General features: G+C 45.2%; 1 protein-coding gene across 1 annotated transcript in view; it reads left to right on the forward strand.

Moving 5' to 3' along the window:
• LOC119979114 (inositol 1,4,5-triphosphate receptor associated 2-like) overlaps positions 1-19,144 on the forward strand; it is a 148,939-nt gene that overhangs the window by 87,804 nt on the left and 41,991 nt on the right. The window contains exons 8-12 of the mRNA XM_038821119.1: positions 1,624-1,764; positions 3,097-3,228; positions 5,236-5,383; positions 6,644-6,693; positions 12,185-12,235. Coding sequence (XP_038677047.1) covers positions 1,624-1,764; positions 3,097-3,228; positions 5,236-5,383; positions 6,644-6,693; positions 12,185-12,235 — 522 coding nt within the window. The remainder of the gene's footprint in view (positions 1-1,623; positions 1,765-3,096; positions 3,229-5,235; positions 5,384-6,643; positions 6,694-12,184; positions 12,236-19,144) is intronic.

The following is a 19,144-nucleotide window of genomic DNA, read 5'->3' on the forward strand; positions in this document are numbered from 1 at the left end:
CGAGCCGTTGAGTTAAGCAGCTGTCAGAATATTTAGCAAGTAGCTGTCCCCTAATACAGTTATTCACAATCCTTTCATCTTCAACTCCCTCCACGACCTCTCCATTCACCATTGAATCTTGTTTCGCCATCTGCACTATTTGGCCTTCGGCTCTGTGCAGCCCCACCTCTCTTCACCCCACATTTATGTGGTGTAATGGTAATGTCACTGGACTGGTAATCTCGGGACCCAGGGGAGGGGTGATCTGGGGACATGGGTTCAAATCCCACCACGGCAGCTGCCGGAATTGAAATTAAATAAATAAAATCTGGAATTAAATAGTTAGTTTCAGTAAAACCATGAGATTGATGTAAACCCACTTGGTTCTTTAATGTCCATTCGGGAAGGAAATCTGCCATCCTTACCTGGTCTGGTTTACATGTGACTCCAGACCCACAGTAATGTGTTTGGCTCTTAATTGCCCTCTAAATGGTTGAGGAAACCATTCATTTAAGATAATTAGGGATGGACAACAAATGCCCAAATCCCACAACATATATTAAATTGTCACCATCCTGACCATGCCCTCTAGTACACCCTCCATCAACACCTCCCTTCCTTTGTTTCTCTGCCTTCTCACAACACATCTCTACCTAACCTTTATGCTGTGGCTCTTTATCCATTCCTGAATTTATTTCTATTCATGACCTCCTGATATGATTTTGTTTTTGATTTAAAGATGCTATATAAATATAAATTGTGTTAATCCCGCTGATATTAATTGCAAGAGTGTCCCAATACGTAGAAGGGTAACTTGGAACATCAGTTCTTAGTGGTCTATACAGTATTTTGAATTTGGTTTACTTGGAGGAACAGACCAGTCAGCTTGCATTCAATTAATAAAGAATATTTATTAACTTGAAAGAAAAACACACAACAAGAAGGACTATAATACACTGCAACAGTGCACTTAACTACACTGGCTATACACACAGTATTACATAAGTTACCCCTTTGTTCACAACTATCTACATTTCCTGAACTCTGAGACGCCCTTTGTTCCCAAACAACATCCAAATGCTGAGCTAAATTCAGCTGATAGCTACCACACAAAGGTTATTTGTCCACATTTGGGAAAACTGTCTTCAGTGAAGGCATAATCTTCTCTGTTTGAGTTTTAGGTTATAACCAGCCTTTGTTTTCGGGGGAGTGGGGAGGGCAGAGACTGTTTTCTGCAGCTGGGTGTGGCTGTGATGGAAGCTGTTTCTACTGTGTCCCATTCTCCAGTTATTGTGCTTTGGATATATAAATCCTTCCCTTTTATGTTACCCACCCGGTTGATCCTGCTTAGTGGTTACTATGTTTTCTATGTTGACATGATGTCTACACTTCAAAATTATTGTAATGACTATAAAATGCTATTGGAAATCCTGAAGTAGTGAATAGCACTAGATATATAAATATATACATGCAATATCTTTCTTTCCATGGGACATTGACTGGTTTTGACTGTGTTTTTTCAAAGATCAAATATCAGAAACTCTCTTGTGGGGGTGGGGACGTCATATGTCAGTAGGATTCACATTGATGTTCCTTCATCCGACACTGCAAAATACTCTCTCACTCTCTTTTCCTTTCTCCCAGTCCGCGTTCATACACCTGTCTCTCGCATTCAAATCTGACATGTTCACGTTGAAGCAAAGACTTGAAGTGGAGGAACGAGCGCGGGATGTGGCTGAAGAAAACATACGGAAGGAGCTGGAAGGATGCAAAATAATACAGCAGGTAATGGAAGAGAGGAGGCAAAAGCTGAAGGTTGGAAAGTAACTAGAGATTAGGTGATGGTACTACGAGGATACAAATGTAATATTGCAGATATTGGGGAAATAATGGAATCATAGAATCACTGCAGTGCAGAAGGAGGCCATTTGGTCCATCAAATCTGCACTGACCCTCTGAAAGAGCACCCTACCTAGGCCCTCATCCATATCCTGTAACCCAATAACCCCACCTAACCTTTTGGACACTGAGGGGCAATTTAGCATGGCCACCTAATCTGCACATCTTTAGACTGTTCTTTTAGATTCACCTGAGGAAGGAGCAGTGCTCCAAAAACTAGTGATTCGAAACAAACCTGTTGGGCTTTAACCTGGCATTGTAAGACTTCTTACTGTGCTCACCCCAGTCCAACACCGGCATCTCCACATCATCTTTAGACTGTGAGAGGAAACCGGAGCATCCTGAAGAAACCCGGGTCCCTGGCACTGAGGCAGCAGTGCTAACCACCGTGCTGCCCCAAGTAGGTACAGGAGCTGGAGGGTTGTATCTCGGATCTAAACAGAGATGACATAGTGTGCAGGAATTTTGTTTACAGATTTTTCAAGTAATGCTCGAGGAGGTCTTGTGGCGCAATGGATAGTGCCCCTTCCTTTGAGCCAGAATCTCCAGATTTGAGTCCCACCCCAGGACATGGTGGCCAAGGAAGACGCGTTCACAATGTGGCAAAACAGACTGAACATCAGCTTGTAAATCCTTTCAACATACCTCAATGGTAGGTGGTAAGACCAGGAGAGATTCCTGGCCAGCTATGTGACGAAAATAAAACTGGAGCCGCTCTCATCGCTATACATATCTCCAGGCTACAAGCATGTAAAGGCGTGTCTTGCCAAAACAACTCGGACTCCTTGTGGGCTCAGTTGGTGACCTATATGGATCAGTTTTGTATGGAGTTCGATCCCCATTCTGGCTGGGGTGGATTTTTGGGCCTGCCTCCTTGTCCTACACATGGTGGGGGTTATGGTGCTGTGGCCTGAACTGCCTTCAGGCAGAGAACCCAAGAAGCAGAAGATACAATACTTTGAAATGTCTGCAGCATTCTCCAAGCATGGTGATGTATGTTTGAAGAGTGATGTCTTTATCTCTGAGTCAACACCCAGGCTTAACCAATCAATGACATTCATATAGATCCATTACCAGAGCTTCATAATCAAACATTGAACCATTGAACGCTACAGAGGGTATAAAGTAATACTGGGGGAATGGAACCAGGTTTGCTGTGACCACACCCATCAAGATGTTAATGTGTAGAAGGTAACAGCTGTGATTAATTCTATGCAGAAACTGAAAGCAGTTTGTTTGGATGGACAGCGAAAGGAGATTCTAAAACAACTGGAGCGGAATCTGCAGATCCTGGAAACCTCCATCAGCCGAGTGGTCAACAAGTCGGAGATACTAGGAGCAGTCCATCAGGTATGTGTATGCGGGTTTGTTTTCACTAAAGAGAGTACACAGTTTCAATTAATTATCTATGCAAGTATTATTATTCATCATCAATCTGTGTATATACTCAGTTATTGCCTAATTTTAGATGTGATTCTATGAGTGGATAGGACTTGCTGAACAAGCCTGAGTGTGTCAGGAATTACACTAGCAACCAATTCAAAGATTACCAGTCAGGCTCATAATTCAGCTTACTTACGGTTTTCTAGAAGTTATACGTATTCATAAGCAGAAACCTATCCTCTGCAGCCAAAGGAACATGTCTAGGCATTACATCTTGTTTGAATTCAACAGAAACATGGGGTCCAGTAGTTCCTTGGGGCATTCTTCATGGCAATGCCTCAACCAGTCAGAGTTGACTTGCCAACTAATCAGCATTCTTTTTTTGATGCAGTATAAATTGTTGCTCCCTTTCAAATTTAGTATTCTTGTGTCTGCCTTGATGAGTGTAAGGCAACGTTTTAACAGTTTGTCTCTTTTCTTAGCAATATTTAATTTATGCACAGCATTAGTTCCAGTACTGTATCTGTAGCAATGCTCCCATCTCAGGGACCAAGATATCAGACGTGTCGGTGCTAGTTCCAGGCTCGCTCAATAACATGTACCACTGTCAGTCTTACAAGTTCCAATAACACACTGGTAACACTTCCCTTGTTTTTGCAGGATTGCCCTTTACCAGGCTATCATTAGTGATCTGTCAATTCCACATATTTATAAATGATGTCTTATTTTTACATTTCCTCCACAACCCCTATCCAAGACCTTTAGTTTCTGCCCAATCCTTTAGTTTCTGCTCCAGGTTTAAGTGCCCTGGATCATTCACACAAACTCATGAGGTATGGGGATTATACCATAGTGTGCATGGCACTCACACCTAGAGCAGCAATTGGTGGTAGAAATCCCCATATCACTTGTGGAGGAATACCAAGTGACACTCTCCCCAATCATCCATTCTTGATTCCCTGATATTCCTTCCATAGTTCCTATTTTGCATTCCCGCTTGTTCCTATTTGAAACAAGGTCACTTTAAGAGTTTGATCACGTGACATATCAATGACATCATAAGCAGTTTGAGCATATTAACAGTCAGTCTCGACTAGCAGCCAGTAGCAAAGACACGTTTCCAATAAAACTCCTGTTTGTACCTTTGTGGTTTGCAAGCTTCTCTTTTAAAAATAACAAACTTCCAAAGTTCTTGTATTAGTTGGTTGTTGTGATGGTATACAACATAGAACATAGAACAGTACAGCACAGTACAGGCCCTTCGGCCCACAGTGTTGTGCTGAACATTTATTCCAATCTAAGATCAACCTAACCTACACCCCTTCAATTTACTGCTGTCCATGTGCCTGTCCAAGAGTCGCTTAAATGTCCCTAATGACTCTGACTCCACCACTTCCACTGGCAGTGCATTCCACGCACCCACCACTCTCTGTGTAAATAACCGACCTCTGACATCCCTCCTATACCTTCCTCCAATCACCTTAAAACTATGTCCCCTCATGACAGCCATTTCTGCCCTCGGGAAAAGTCTCTGGCCATCCACTCTATCCATGCCTCCACTCTATCCATGCCTCACATCACCTTGTACACCTCTGTCAAGTCACCTCTCTTCCTTCTTTGCTCCAGTGAGAAAAGCCCTAGCTCCCTTAACCTTTCTTCATAAGAAATGCCCCCCAGTCCAGGCAGTATCCTCTTAAATCTCCTCTGTAACCTCTCCAAAGCATCCACATCCTTCCTATAATGAGGCGACCAGAACTGGACACAATATTCCAAGTGTGGTCTTACCAGGGTTTTATAAAACTGCAGCAAACCTTGCGGCTCTTAAACTCAATCCCCCTGTTAATTAAAGCCAACACACCATACACCTTCTTAACAACCTTAACAATCTCAACAAGGATTATGCATAAATGAAGCTTTGTCTAGGCCGGGCAGCACTGTGTGCATTGCACCCCTCATGTGCGATGTATCTTGCAGGAAGCACGAATGAGTCGGAGTGTGCAGGTGATGGTCGAACACGTGGAGAATCTGAAAAGTATGCATGCCAAGGAACATGCAGAGCTGCAAGAAATGAAGAAAATCATTCAGCAGAACTCCAGAAACAGACAGTTTGGAGACATGAGAGGTAAGGGCCGTCTCTCTCCAACAGGAAGGAAATCATCAGAATTCCAGGTGTTCCAGTGCTAGCCCCACAAGCTCTCAGACCAGACGATATGGGCTCTGAGTTTGAAGAGGGAATGTACACAGGCCATTGTATATTGAGCTGGATTCTTTCCCAATCCTCTCTCTCCTGATACTCAATGTGATAGCGTCAGCACAGGATAGACTATTAGACCCTGGGAGCCTAGAGTCCGTCACCATTTAGCCAGTGTTTCCCTGCCCTTCCACCCCCTGCTGGTTGGCCCCTCCATGCCCATTACATGCAGATGGCAATGGGGTGATGTGGTAAAGGTCTTCACATAATTTTCATTGCAGTCATTTGTGTCGCAACCACTTTCCAGAACCATCCAGGTGATGGTTATAGTACGACTCAGGAATGCAACGGTAACAACCCTGAGGTCCCCTCAGTTCGGGAGCGCCTCATCGTGGCTTCGACTCCCAACTTTCTGGCCCTCACCCGCCTTGCTCTGTCGGCTTCCGATGCTTCCAAGGCTCTACAAGCAGTTGCAGTGCTGACCTTCATGGGTGATTCTGCCCATTTGGTTGTCCAGCTTCCTCTTCAGCAACTGTGCTCCTGTACGGAACTGTTGGGATTCTGCAGCTGGCTACTGACCACCTAGGTGGCAGCAATTCCGGAGGAATGTCACCATGCCTACCTGATGAACCAACTGAGGAAACTGGGTCAGGTTTACAGCAGCATGGGGGAAGTAGGCAGGAGACTGGCTGGAAGGCAGACGTGAAACAAAATGCACAAGGCAGTGGGGTCTGAGAGGGAAGAAAGTTCGAAGGAATGGGTGACTTGAAGCTGGAGTAGGGCTGGAGAGTAAAATTATTTTCCTTTTAGTTAAATTTGTACCCAGAATGTGGGTAATGCTGGCATGGTTAAATTTTTGGGCTTTCGTCTGCGGTGAGTGTCTGTTCATTTGAGTAATGCAGTCAGCCACAAAACAATCATCTAGCACAGAACTGGAGCCACATGCAGGCCACACTGAGCAGGTACATCTCTGAATAATGGACCAACTTCCTTTTACTCCACTCTACTTTCTCCTGGTTCTCAACCAGTGAGATTCCAAAATCTGCTTGTCCACTATCAGACCCCACTACATTCAAACTCCCAGCTCCACTCTTGCATAGTACCAGAGGTTTGGAGCAACCTCATTCACCAGTAACACAGCGATGTTAAAAACACTGAGGTTTCTAAACAATGTAATGTATTCTCTTATAGACGACGCCGACTTTCAAACGAAGCATCAAATGATGAGAGCAATGCATCAGGTAAATGAGTACTGTAGCATCATTACCATAAAGATATCTGAAATATGGTTAATTCAGGAGGAAGTTATCACATTTCTCGTAATGAACACTGAGGCAACGGATAATGGCAAATTTGATCTTTGCGTTCTTTGTTCTCAATCATTTCCTATGATTCTTCAGGTTAATATACTGCTTATGATTCTAATATTGTTCTAATATAGTATTGCCGAAAGAAGACACGTTGAAGGTTTTTATCTGGGTCAAGATGCCTGGTTTAAATTCCAAACAATACTTGGCAATTAAATGTCAGTCAACATCAACTGGTGCATTCCCCATGGCAACACCTCAGCCAATCAGAGTCCACTTGTCACCCAATCAGCAGTCTATTTTCATACAATATAAACTGTTGTTTTACCTGCAAGCTAGTATTCTTGTAAAGTGCCCCGATAAGTCCAAGATGAAATATGTCTCTTTTTTTGGCAATACTTAAGTTTTTCACTACCAAATTACGATTTAATCCATTGGGTTAATTACTATATTCAAATGACGTTTAGAGGATTTTCATGCCTTATATTATTGCAAAGAGTGGCTTCACCCCATTACCTGCTGAGTGAAGTATCATTACATCATCCTGCTCTAATGTGTTTCCTGTTTATGTCACTAATAGAAATGCCGGAATTCTCCGAGCCCTTGGCGGATCGGAGAATCGGCGGTAACGTGGGAAATTCCCGCCACGCCGCTCCGACGCGATTCTCCGGCAACCGGAGAATCGGCGGCAATCGCGCCCACATGGTCGAGGCGGCGCCGGTCAGGGGCCACTTTGGGCGATTCTCCACGGTCGACCAGCCGAATTCCCGTCGGATTCCGCTGAGTCCCGCCGGCGTGGTTCCGACCTGGTACCACCCAGCGGGAGCTCGGATCCGCGGCCGCGGTGGCCATCCTAGTGGGGGGTGGGGGGATCAGACTCCGGCGGGGGCCTCCACGGCATCCAAGCCCGTGATCGGGGGCTACCTCCTTCCCGCGGGCCCACTGTAGGGCGCTGCCATGTTGCTCGGCGCCAGTGCGGAAACGACCACCACACGCATGCGCCGGCACGGACCCACGCCTGCAGTGCAGGGCCGCCTTTCGGTGCCGAAGCAGAACGCAGCATTCCAGTACCGTGCTGGCCCCCTGAGGGCCACTGAATCGCTGGGCCAGGAGGCCTGTTGATGCCGGCGTGAAACACTCAGGTGTTTACACCGGCGTCAACACTTGGCCGGGATTTCGGAGAATCCCGGCCTATGTCTATGCATCATACTGTGGGGCACAGGAATCTATGTGTAGTTAAAATGAGCAACTGGAGAAGAGACAAGGTCATTTTAATTTACTATTTCCTGTAAGCTAACCTCAGCCTCATTGTGCCAACTCCATTATCTCTCGAAAGGCAATGCCTAAGCTTATTGGAAATTAATACTTCAAAGAATCCCTACAGTGCAGAATGAGGCCATTTGGCCCATCAAGTCTGCACCGACCTTCAGAATGAGTACCTTTACCTGGTCTACTCCCCCACCCACTCCGGTAACCTAACCAGTACATCCATGGACACAAAGGGGAAATTTTAGCATGGCCGACCTACCTAACTTGCATATCTTTGGACCGTGGGAGGAAACTGGAGCACCCAGAGGAAACCCACGCAGACACGGGAAGAATATGCAAACTCCACACAGTCACCCAAGGCCGGAATTGAACCTGGATCCCTCGTGCTATGAGGCAGCAGTGCTCACCACTGTGCTACCATGCCACCCCAAACTTGGCATCTGGGCATCATTGACAAGGTTGGCATTATTGCCCATTCCTAGTTTCCCTTCAGAAGGTAGTGGTTAGCCTTCATTGTGAACCATTGTAGTCCATGTTGTATAGGCATTTCCACTGTGCCATTATTATACAGGGAGTCCCAGGATTTTGACACAGTATTTTGCTTCAGTATCTGAGGAGTTGCAAATGGTACTGAATTACTGATATGGGCCAGCTGTCCTGTCTCCACACTGGGGCCAGTTATACTGTCCTCATGTTGGGACCATGGCACTAAACATGAGTTGAACTCTTGCTCTCTCCGTGAGGTGCTCTAGTTTAAAAGCTCAATAATTAACCAATGTGAATAGATAAATACCAATGGGAATGGCTCTGGAGCTTTTTGGACCCAGGCCTTTTCAGTCCAATGCCTAAGTGTACCATCCATGATATGTATTAACCATTGTAACTCAGTTAAGATAACACAATAGTTGGTTCGGGGCCCTATTGATTAACTTTTCACACTTGCCCTGGGACAATCAAATATATTTCAGGCTGCCTTTATGGGCCTTCCTTTAATGATATGATTTTGTGGTTGGGGATTTATATTATAATATAATAGTCAGGGATTTCAACTTCGCGAGGGTGAAATTCTTAAAGTGAATCCAGGAGAGCATTTTGAGCTAGCACATAGAAAGTCCCACAAGAGAAAGGGCAGTACTGGACCTAATTGTATGGAATGAAACCAGGCAAGGAGTAGAGGTAGGGAGCAATGGGGAGCAATTTGGTGATAGTGACCATAAATCGGTAAGGTTTAAGACAGTTAAAGAAAAGGACAACAATGGACCGGAAATAAATGTTTTGAATTGGCAGAAGGTTGATTTTAGTATGATAAAACAGGATCTGGCCAGAGCGGACTGGGAGCAGTTACTTAGGAAAATCCAGAACCGAGCAATGGGAGTCATTCATAAAGGAAATAGAGAGAGTACAGGGCTAACACGTTCCCATGAAGGTAAAGGGTGGGACCAACAAGCCCAGGATGTCAAGGGATATACAGGATTAGATAAGGGGGAAAAAGGGAGGTTTATAGCAGTTACAGGAGCTCAAAATAATGGAAGCCCGAGAGGAATTTATCGAAAGTGCAGGAGAATGCTTAAAAAATAAATGAGGAGAGCGAAGAAGGTGCATGAATAAACACTGATTGGTAAAGTAAAGGAAAATCCCAAGGTGTTTTAACTCTATCATGGGCAAGAGGGTAACCAGTGAACAAGTGGGGCCTATTAGAGAGCAAAGCAGCAATCTATGTGTGGAGCCAGAAGATGTTGGTGAGGTTTCAAATTCGTTTATTGCATTTGTGTTCACTATGGAGACGGACAATGTAGGTATAGAAATCAGAGCAGGGCTCGGTGATATCACTGAACAAATCAGCATTGGGAGGGAGGAGGTTTTAGCAGCCTTAAAAGTGGATAAATCCTCAGACCCAGAGGAAATGTATCCCAAGATGCTGTGCGAGGCAAGGAAGGAGATTGCAGGAGTTCTGACATTAATTTTCAAACCCTCTCTGGCTAAGGGTGAGGTGCCAGAGGACTGGAAGATAGCTAAAGTGAGACCATTATTCAGGAGGGGAAGTAGGGAAAAGCTAGGTAATTACAAGTCAGTGAGTCTAACATCAGTGGTAGGGGAATTATTCGAAAATATTCTGAGGGACAGAATTAATCACCACTTGGAGAGGAAAGGATTAGAACATAGAACATCCAGTGCAGAAGGAGGCCTTTCGGCCCATCGAGTCTGCACCGACCCACTGAAGCTCTCACTTCCACCCGATCCCCGTAACCCAATAACCCCTCCTAACCTTTTTTGGTCACTAAGGGCAATTTATTATGGCCAATCCACCTAACCTGCATGTCTTTAGACTATGGGAGGAAACCGGAGCAAACCCACGCAGGCACGGGGAGACCGTGCTGACTCCGCACAGACAGTGACCCAGCGGGGAATTGAACCTGGGACCCTGGAGCTGTGAAACCACAGTGCTATCCACTTGTGCTACTGTGCTGCCCTTAATCAAGGATAGTCAGCATGGCTTGGTCAGGAGGAGATCATGTCTAACAAATTTGATTGACTTTTTGGAGGGGGTGACTAGGTGTGTAAATGAGGGTAGTGCACTTGATGTAGTCTTCATGGACTTCAGAAAGGCTTTTGACAAGGTTTGACATGGGAGAATGTCCATGGATCCAAGGCACCTTTAGCAAATTGGATTGAAAAGTGGGTTTGTGGCAGGAGGCAGAGGGTGATGGTAGATGGTTGTTTTTCTGACTGGAAGCCAGTGGTGTACAGCAGGATTGGGTTCTGGGTTCCTTGCTGTTTGTAGTGTATATTAATGATCTAGATGTGAAAGTAGGAGATATGATCAGTAGGTTCGCAGATGACACAAAAAATTGGAGGGGATGGTAAATAGCAAGGAGCAAAGCCTTCAATTACTGTGGGATACAGATGGGCTGGTCAGATGGGCAGAACAGTGGTAAATAGAATTTAACCCAGGAAAGTGTGAGCTGATGCATTTTTGGGGCCAAACAAGGCAAATGAATACACAATGAACGTTAGGAAGTACAGAGGACCAGAGAATGGCATGGTGGCACAGTGGTTAGCACCGCTGCCTCACAGTTCCAGGGACCCGGGCTCAATTCCAGCCTCTGGTGATTGTCTGTGCGGAGTTTGCACGTTCTTCCCGTGTGTGCATGGGTTTCCTCTGTGTGTTCCGGTTTCCTCCCACAGTCCAAAGATGTGCAGGTTAGGTGAATTGGCTATGCTAAATTGCCCTTAGTATCCAAAAAGGTTAGGTGTGGTTACTGGGTTACAGGGATTTGGGTGGAGGTGTGGCTCAGGTACGATGCTCTTTCCAAGGGCCAGAGCAGATTCGATGGGCCGAATGGCCTCCTTCTGCACTGTAAATTCTTTGATTCTATGATCTTGGGGTGCATGTCCAAAGATCCCTGAAGGCTGCAGGACAGGTAGATGAGATGTTTTAGAAGGCACATGGGATACCTTCCTTTATTAGCTGAGTCGCAGAATATATGAGCGGGGAGGCAATGATGGTAGAAAATGCCCGTTCTGACACAGCTACACTACTGTGTACAGTTCTGGTCACCACAGTACAGGAAGGGTGTGGATTGCACTAGAAAGAGTGCAGAAGAGATTAATCAAGATGTTGCCTCGGCTGGGGCGTTTCAGCTATCAAGAGGCTGGATAGACTGGCATTGCACTCCTTAGAGCAGAGAAGGCTGAAGGGGGGACCTGATTGAGGTATACAAAATTATGAGGGACATAGATTGGGTAGATAGGAAGAAACTTATCTCCTTAGTAGAGGGGTCAATAACCAGGTGGCATAGATTTAAGATAAGAGGCTGGAGATTTAGAGAGGGTTTGAGGAAAAACATTTTCACCCACAACAGGTTGGTTAGAATCTGGAACTCACTGCCTGAAAGAATGGTAGAGGTGGGAACTCTCACAAAATTTAAGAATTAAATAAATGAGCACTTGAAATACCACAGCATATAAGGCTATGGATCAAGTGCTGGAAAATGGGATTCGAATAGATAGGTGCTTGATGGCCGATGCAGACATGATGGGCCCCTCTTTGTGTTGTACAACTCAATGATTATAAATTGTTCCCCGTGTTTGAGTTAAGTAGCTAATTCTGAAGCTGGCAGTTAACAATAAACCCTTCTCTACTCTTATCTATTAGAGTACGGCTCGTAGAAGAGTGAGCATTGCTGTCATTCCAAAACAGCTTGTGGTAAGTGTACAACCCTTTAACTGCATCAGAACCTTTTCACTCTCTTGTAATCAAGTTGCTTTGGATTATTTTAATGGTTTACCTGAAACAGTTTCTTTATTAAAGCCTTGGGGACTGGGGACTGTTGCGTGCTGTTTGATTGGTTTCATGGGTTCGTGGTGATGTGATGAATGTTTCCCCTTGCCGCTTGTGGGCAGGTCCCATGTGAAATGCATTTGAGCAATTCAGCCCAGTCCAGCCTTCTATGTGGACAACTTGTGAGAGAAGTGGAAGTTGGCACACTGTGGGTGGATTGGGTTGGGATATTCTTCAGTGGTGCTGTGGTAATAATTGGGAAGGGCATGGAATTTTTACACTTTGGGAAACACAAACAGAGCTGTGGTTCACGAGCAGGAAATTTGAGTGCAGCTTCAGTTGTGGACATCCCTGATGGGGGGAAATAGGACAGTGAATGAGGTTTGCCCATAAAAGGTGCTAGCTGGAGACCAATTGTAACGGGGTTAATATGTGATCAGTACGTGGCATCTACAGGGTAAGTTAGGGATCACAACTTACTTTTCAATTCCAGAGAATCCAGCTTAGTGTGAATTGGCTCACCCACTGAAGAGCAAGCACCCCTGCCCCACCCCCGCTACAATGAGCAGACTAGGACAATTGTTGCCATTAGTTGCAAGAAAGTGTGACCCCATTGGTGCAAAATAGCACATGGGCTCTGTCGATGAGCTATTAAACACTTGGGATGGCAATCACTCTGAAAAGTGAGGAGCCTTCTCTTGCTGTTGGTCACCGTTATGTGGTAAAGTTCCTGACCCTGGTATGGAATCATAGAATCACACTACACAGAAGGAAGGCATTTGGTAATAGCACTTTGAAGGAACTATCTATTTCATAGAACTGTAGAATTATAGAGTGACACAGCTTAGAAGAGAGATAATTTATAGGGAGGTGGTACTGTTGCTGGACTAGTAATCCAGGGAGCCAGGATAATGCTCTGAGGACCCAGGTTCCAATTCCACCATGACTGATGGTGAAATTTGAATTCAATAAGAAGTCTAATGCAACCATTGTTGATTGTGATAAAAACCTATCTGGTTCACGAATATCCTTTAGGGAAGGAAATCTGTCATCCTTACCCGGTCTGGCCTACATGTGATTCCAGATCCACAGCAATTTGGTTGACTCATAACAGCCCTCTGAAATAGTCCTTCAAGCCACTCAGTTCAAGGGCAATTAGGGATGGCTAATAAATGCTGGCCAAGCTACATGACCATTGGCCCATTGTGCCTGTGTTGGCTGTGGTACAGCTGGCTACCCTATTAATCCCACTCACTTACACCTCCCCACAACCTGTTCTGTCAATTTAATTTCCTTCAGGAATTTATTCAGTTCTCTTTAGAATGTTATACTGAATCTGCATCCACCACCCTTTCAGGCAATGCCGTTCAAACCACAACAAATCAGTGTACAAAGTTGTTTCCTTATGTCGCCTCTACTTCTTTCACCAATCACTTTAAATCTGTGTCCTCTGATTACTGACCATTCTGTCACCGGAAATACTTTATCCTTATTCACTCTATGAAAGTCATGATTTTGAGCCACACTATCAAATCTCCTCTGCTGTAAAGAACAAGACGTCCAGCTCCTCAAGTTTCTCCACATCACCGTGTCTGATCCGTGGCACCATTGTGTTAAATATACTGTGATCCCTCACCAAGGCTTTGACTCCAGTGTATCAGTAACCTGATGCAAGAAAATCTGGAAGCTCGAGAGGAGCCCATTGTTCCAGTCAAGATACCCATTTGGTGATTTTTAGTACTGGAGCCAATCTTTACTCAATCTAACATTTATTTACAGAGTGAAACGTTACAACTATACACCTCCTAATTCTTTTCAAAAAATAAATTTAGAGTACCCAATTCTTTTTTTTTCTAATTAGTGTGGTCAATCCACCCAGCCTGTACATCTTTCTGTTGTGGGGGGTGAGACCTACGCAAACACGGGGAGATTGTACAAACCCCACACAGACAGTGACCCGGGGCAGGGATCGAACCCGTGTCCTCGGCATACACATCCTAATGCAACTACCTCTCAGCTTCAGGAAGTGTTCCGATATGTTCAAGTGAAAGCCCTATTAATGCCCTCTGCCTGCTAGAATTAAACACAATTGATATTCAATTAATATCACAACAACTGGATTGGTTGCGTGGGATAACCTGTTTTGACCAATCTCTGCTTCTCACAAGCTGTAGAAAGGCTTTATAGCAGATGTAAGTAAACATGAATTTTTGGGAGCCCAATAAGAATGGATTACTGCTGTGAAGTAGCTCTCTCAAACAGTAATTCATGTACATGTTCTTTTTTGGTCTCGGAATTGCATAGAATCATAGAATAGAATCATAGAATCCCAATTGTGCAGAAAATGGCCATTCAGCCCATCGAGTCTGCACTGACCCTCCAAAACCGCCCTAACCTAGGTGCACAACTCCGCCCTATCCCCATAACCCCTCACGACCGTTGGACACTAAGGGGCAATGTAGCATGGCCATTCCACCTAACCTTTACATCTTTGCAGAGCATCCGAAGGAAGCCCACGCAGGCATGGGGAGAAAGTGCAAACTCCACACAGACAGTCACCCGAGGCCGGAATTGAACCCGGGTCCCTGGCGTTGTGAGGCAGCTGTGCCAACATTGTGCCACCATGCCGCCCCATACACAAGCGATTCTCATGGCTACCCCTCATGTCCGACTGCAGTCGCCTGAAATATGCAACAAACACAATCCTTCCAACATCGACTACAGAGAACCATCTGGCTGCTGCACAAGTTCGAAAAGTTTCAGTTTACACAATGAAAGTTTTCCATTGAGGTGTTTGGCTTTGTTACACACTGCATCCCCTATGTCAGTTGTATAGTCTGAATGTCAGGCAGCAATTTCATATTGCGCTGCTCGCCACCACTGTCTGAGAGTCAGTTGATCCAGCTGTCGGCAATAGATAAACCTCTCACTTGCTTCTCGTCTTAATTTGGCACTATCTCGTTTATCATCTTCATTCCTTTCCCTTGCCAACCTCCTTAACTTCAAATCCTCCTGTTTTATGGTTCCTTGCGCTTTCCCCAAAATATAAACACAGCTCGGGGCGAATATGTTGTCCCATTACAATGGAGCTTTGCTGCTCCTGTGCTTAGAGGCAGACCAGTCCAGAAAGCACATGGGCAGCTCATTAATATAAATTGGTGATGCTCTGAGAGCACTGCATGTGACGTGCTGAGGAGGTTCCACAAAGTCAGAAGGCATCATTTCCTGCTCGGCTGCACAGGTTCTTTGCTTGCTTTCAAAATAGTTGTGAAGAGAGTGCCCCCACTCAGTGACCAGAGGCTAGCTTGAGGTGCAGGCAGTTCTGCAGTGAAATACGGTTTTATTTCAGTGGTTCTCAAAACCTTTCATCCACAGACCACTTGGGCGGGGGAAAAGACCGCGTGGACCACCCACATGTCCTAATTCGCCTATCTTCGCTTACCACTGCAAAAAGAAAACTAGGATAAATGAGACTTTAAAAGAACTATGAATATTTTGCTGCTTTTCTGCTACTAAATGTATCACATTGCATGGGTTATTTTCTATTAAATATCAGAAGTTAATGATTAACTCCAGCATGAAACTAAAGCTTCGATATTTTGTGTGATAAATATTAATACTACTACAACACTTCATGTTTATGTGAAACTTTTCTAATTTTTGCTTTAAAATTATCGCAATAATCTTCTGAGGAATTAATATTAATTAAACAAGATAAACAATTATGTAAAATTTATAAAATGATGTTGCTGCTTGCAATGATCACGGCTTGTGCCACACAGGTAGGAACTGGACTGGTTGTGTGCAGTCATGCAAATGGTGGGGTGAGGATTCTGGCCTGTGGTTGTGACATTGGAGCATTAGTACCTTGCATTTTGGTCCCTTGCGGATCACCAATGGTCTGTGGACTACACTCTGAGAGCCACTGCTATATTTGGAGTACTACATTAAGAGTACTACTCGAACATTAGTGTTTAGAGGTGTCAGACCATGTCAATGTTCCCTCATGTTTGGTCCAATTCTGGCAGCAGGTGAACAAATGTGTTTTCAATCTATATGCAAAGTTGCCAGGTTAAGTGAGAAAGCTGTCTTGCCGAGTTCCTTTATTGTTCCTTACTGTAGATTTGATGTCAGCCATAGCTCAATGGTTCCAAAGACCTGAGCACCTAATCTGGGCTGATATTTCAGTGCAGTTCTGAGGAGGTGCTGCGCTGTTGGAGGTACTGTTTTTTGGATGAGATTTAAACTTTAAAAAAATTATTTCTGAGGTTTAGACATCATTGGCTAGGCTAGCATTTATTGCCCATTCCTAGTTGCTCTCAAGAAGGTGGTGGTGAGCTGCCTTCTTGAACTGTTGCAGTCCCTGAGATTTACGTACACCCACATTACTGTTAGAGAAGAAGTTCCAGGATTTTGACCCAGTGACAAACAGCTGGTGAACGAACAGTGATATATTTCCAAATCAGAATGGTGAGTGACTTGAAGATGAACCTGCAGGTGATGGTGCGCCCAGGTATCTGTGGCTCATGTCCTTCTAGATGGTAGTGGTCATGGGTTTGGAATGCACTACCGCAGGAACCCTGGTGAGTTCCCACAGTGCATCTTCTGCCATTGTCCATTGATGGTGAAAGGAGTGAATTCTTGTGGAAGGGGCTCCATGGCCTCGTACTCTAGTGGACACCATCAAGATGCAGGTCACATAAGGACCAGGCACCTTGACCTGCCTCCAGGTGGTCACTCACAGGGACGTTGAACATCACCCGAACACCCCAAAGGTCTCCACTCAGCTCACTCCAAGGGTGTGCAGCTGTTTCGAGTCCCCTCTGAGTGTACCTGCAACAACTCCAGGAGTGCGAGACGATGAGAGTGCTTCTACCCTTGAGCAGGAGACCCTTAGGAGGCCAGGGCCTTCTAGGCCTCGGGATACCAGAGGATATCCGCCAAGGTCATAACAGGCATCAGGACTTAGCAGTCAGCAGGCTATCTCCACATCTGTCAGGGCTGCACCAAGACATAGTGGTAGGGTTAGGAAAGTAAAAATGTTTTGATGTCACCTTAGGGTCATGGGTGCTCTATCACTGAAATGAATCACAGTTTTTGAAAACCATTCCATGGATATGTCTGTTATGGTGTTATGGGCCAGGGTTTAGAGAACACCAAAGTATATAATGGCATTCACCTGATCTACAACTGTTTATGGATTTTGGTTATGAGGAACACAAGGGCCTACTTTTCAGGTGTTATGCAAAAGAGACCTTATGCACTTTAATCAAAAACAAAGTTAATTCTACACATTCAGTTAACATCTTATAAACACACACAATAAGCATTTTTATCAATTACAGATGTACAACCCCCCCCCCCCCACACACAGCTACAGTTCTCTAGAAGAATATACCCCTCAATAACCTCCCTTTCAAATGTCTCAATTTGATATCATCCAAGACCAGTAAAACCCTTTTTAACAAAACAGTAGGTTTGAATTCTTTACAGAAAACAGGCATCACTTTTAAATTATCAAGTGATCTGGACACCTTTTAACATATAGAGAGAGAGAGACCAAAATAAACCTCTGTCTGAATGCAGCTCCCAACTCAAAACAAAAGTAAAACACAGAGCCACAAAAAGCTTCCAGCTCAAAACGAATGTAAAAGACAGAACAACAGCCCAGCTCCACCCACACAATGACATCACTGAAGCTATTTGATATACACACATTTCTTAAAGGGACATTCCCATGACAATGGTCAGATTAAAATATTTTGGACCTTTGCAATCCTTTTATTCCAAAGTTCAACTTTTCTTACACTCAGTGTCCTCTTTTAAGATTGACATTTTCAGAGAAATTACAGTGCAGGAGGCCATTTGGCCCATCGAGTCTGCACCGGCTCTTTGAAAGAGCACCCCACCCAAGCCCACATCTCCACCCTATCCCCATAACCCAGTAACCCCACCCAACACTAAGAGCAATTTTGAACACTAAGGGCAATTTATCATGGTCAATCCACCTAACCTGCACATCTTTGGACTGTGGGAGGAAACCGGAGCACCCTGAGGAAACCCATGCACACACAGGGAGAACGTGCAGACTCTGCACAGACGGTGAACCAAGCTGGGAATCGAACCTGGTACCCTGGAGCTGTGAAGCAATTGTACTAACCACTGCGCTACCATGCTGCCCTAAACATTCCATGCGATGTCATCCTCAGTGCCATTTGATACCGTATCCTTGTGTGTTGTCCGGGAGATGTGTGTAATTCTTTACTTGAAGTGTATGATGGATGAGTCCTCAACACGTAGTCCTCAAGGAACAGCAATGGTTGATGAGCGCTCTTCAGATATGTGACACAACTCCAGCCTCAACTCACATTGCTGTTCTTCCTGGTTGGACGTTAAGATGACAGAGAGCACATTACCAGGACACTGAAGACCACGGCCGGAATTCTCTAATAATGGGGCTATGTCCCCATGCCAGCGTGAAAAGCAGTACCAACCACTCTAGAGTCAATGGTCCCCGAAAGTGAGGAATTCTCCCCTTTCTAGGGGGCTAGGTTGGCGCCGGAATGGTACCTGCAGCTCCAGCCTGCGTGGAACGGCCCATGCGAGTTCGCGCATGCGCACAATGGCTGGCGTATTTCCACGCATGCGTGGTGGTTCCCTTCTCCACGCCGGCCCCCGGGCAATTTGGCAGAGCCCTACAGGGGCCTGGCGCGGAGTAAAGTAGGCCCCCACGGAACCAGCCCGCCCGCCGATCGGTAGGCCCCGATTATGGGCCAAGCCAATGTGGGGTCCCTGCCCCGGGATCGGATCCCCCCCCCCCCCCCATCAGGATTG

Source organism: Scyliorhinus canicula, chromosome 15 (genome assembly GCF_902713615.1).
Source record: "Scyliorhinus canicula chromosome 15, sScyCan1.1, whole genome shotgun sequence".
Taxonomy (NCBI): Eukaryota; Metazoa; Chordata; class Chondrichthyes; order Carcharhiniformes; family Scyliorhinidae; genus Scyliorhinus; species Scyliorhinus canicula.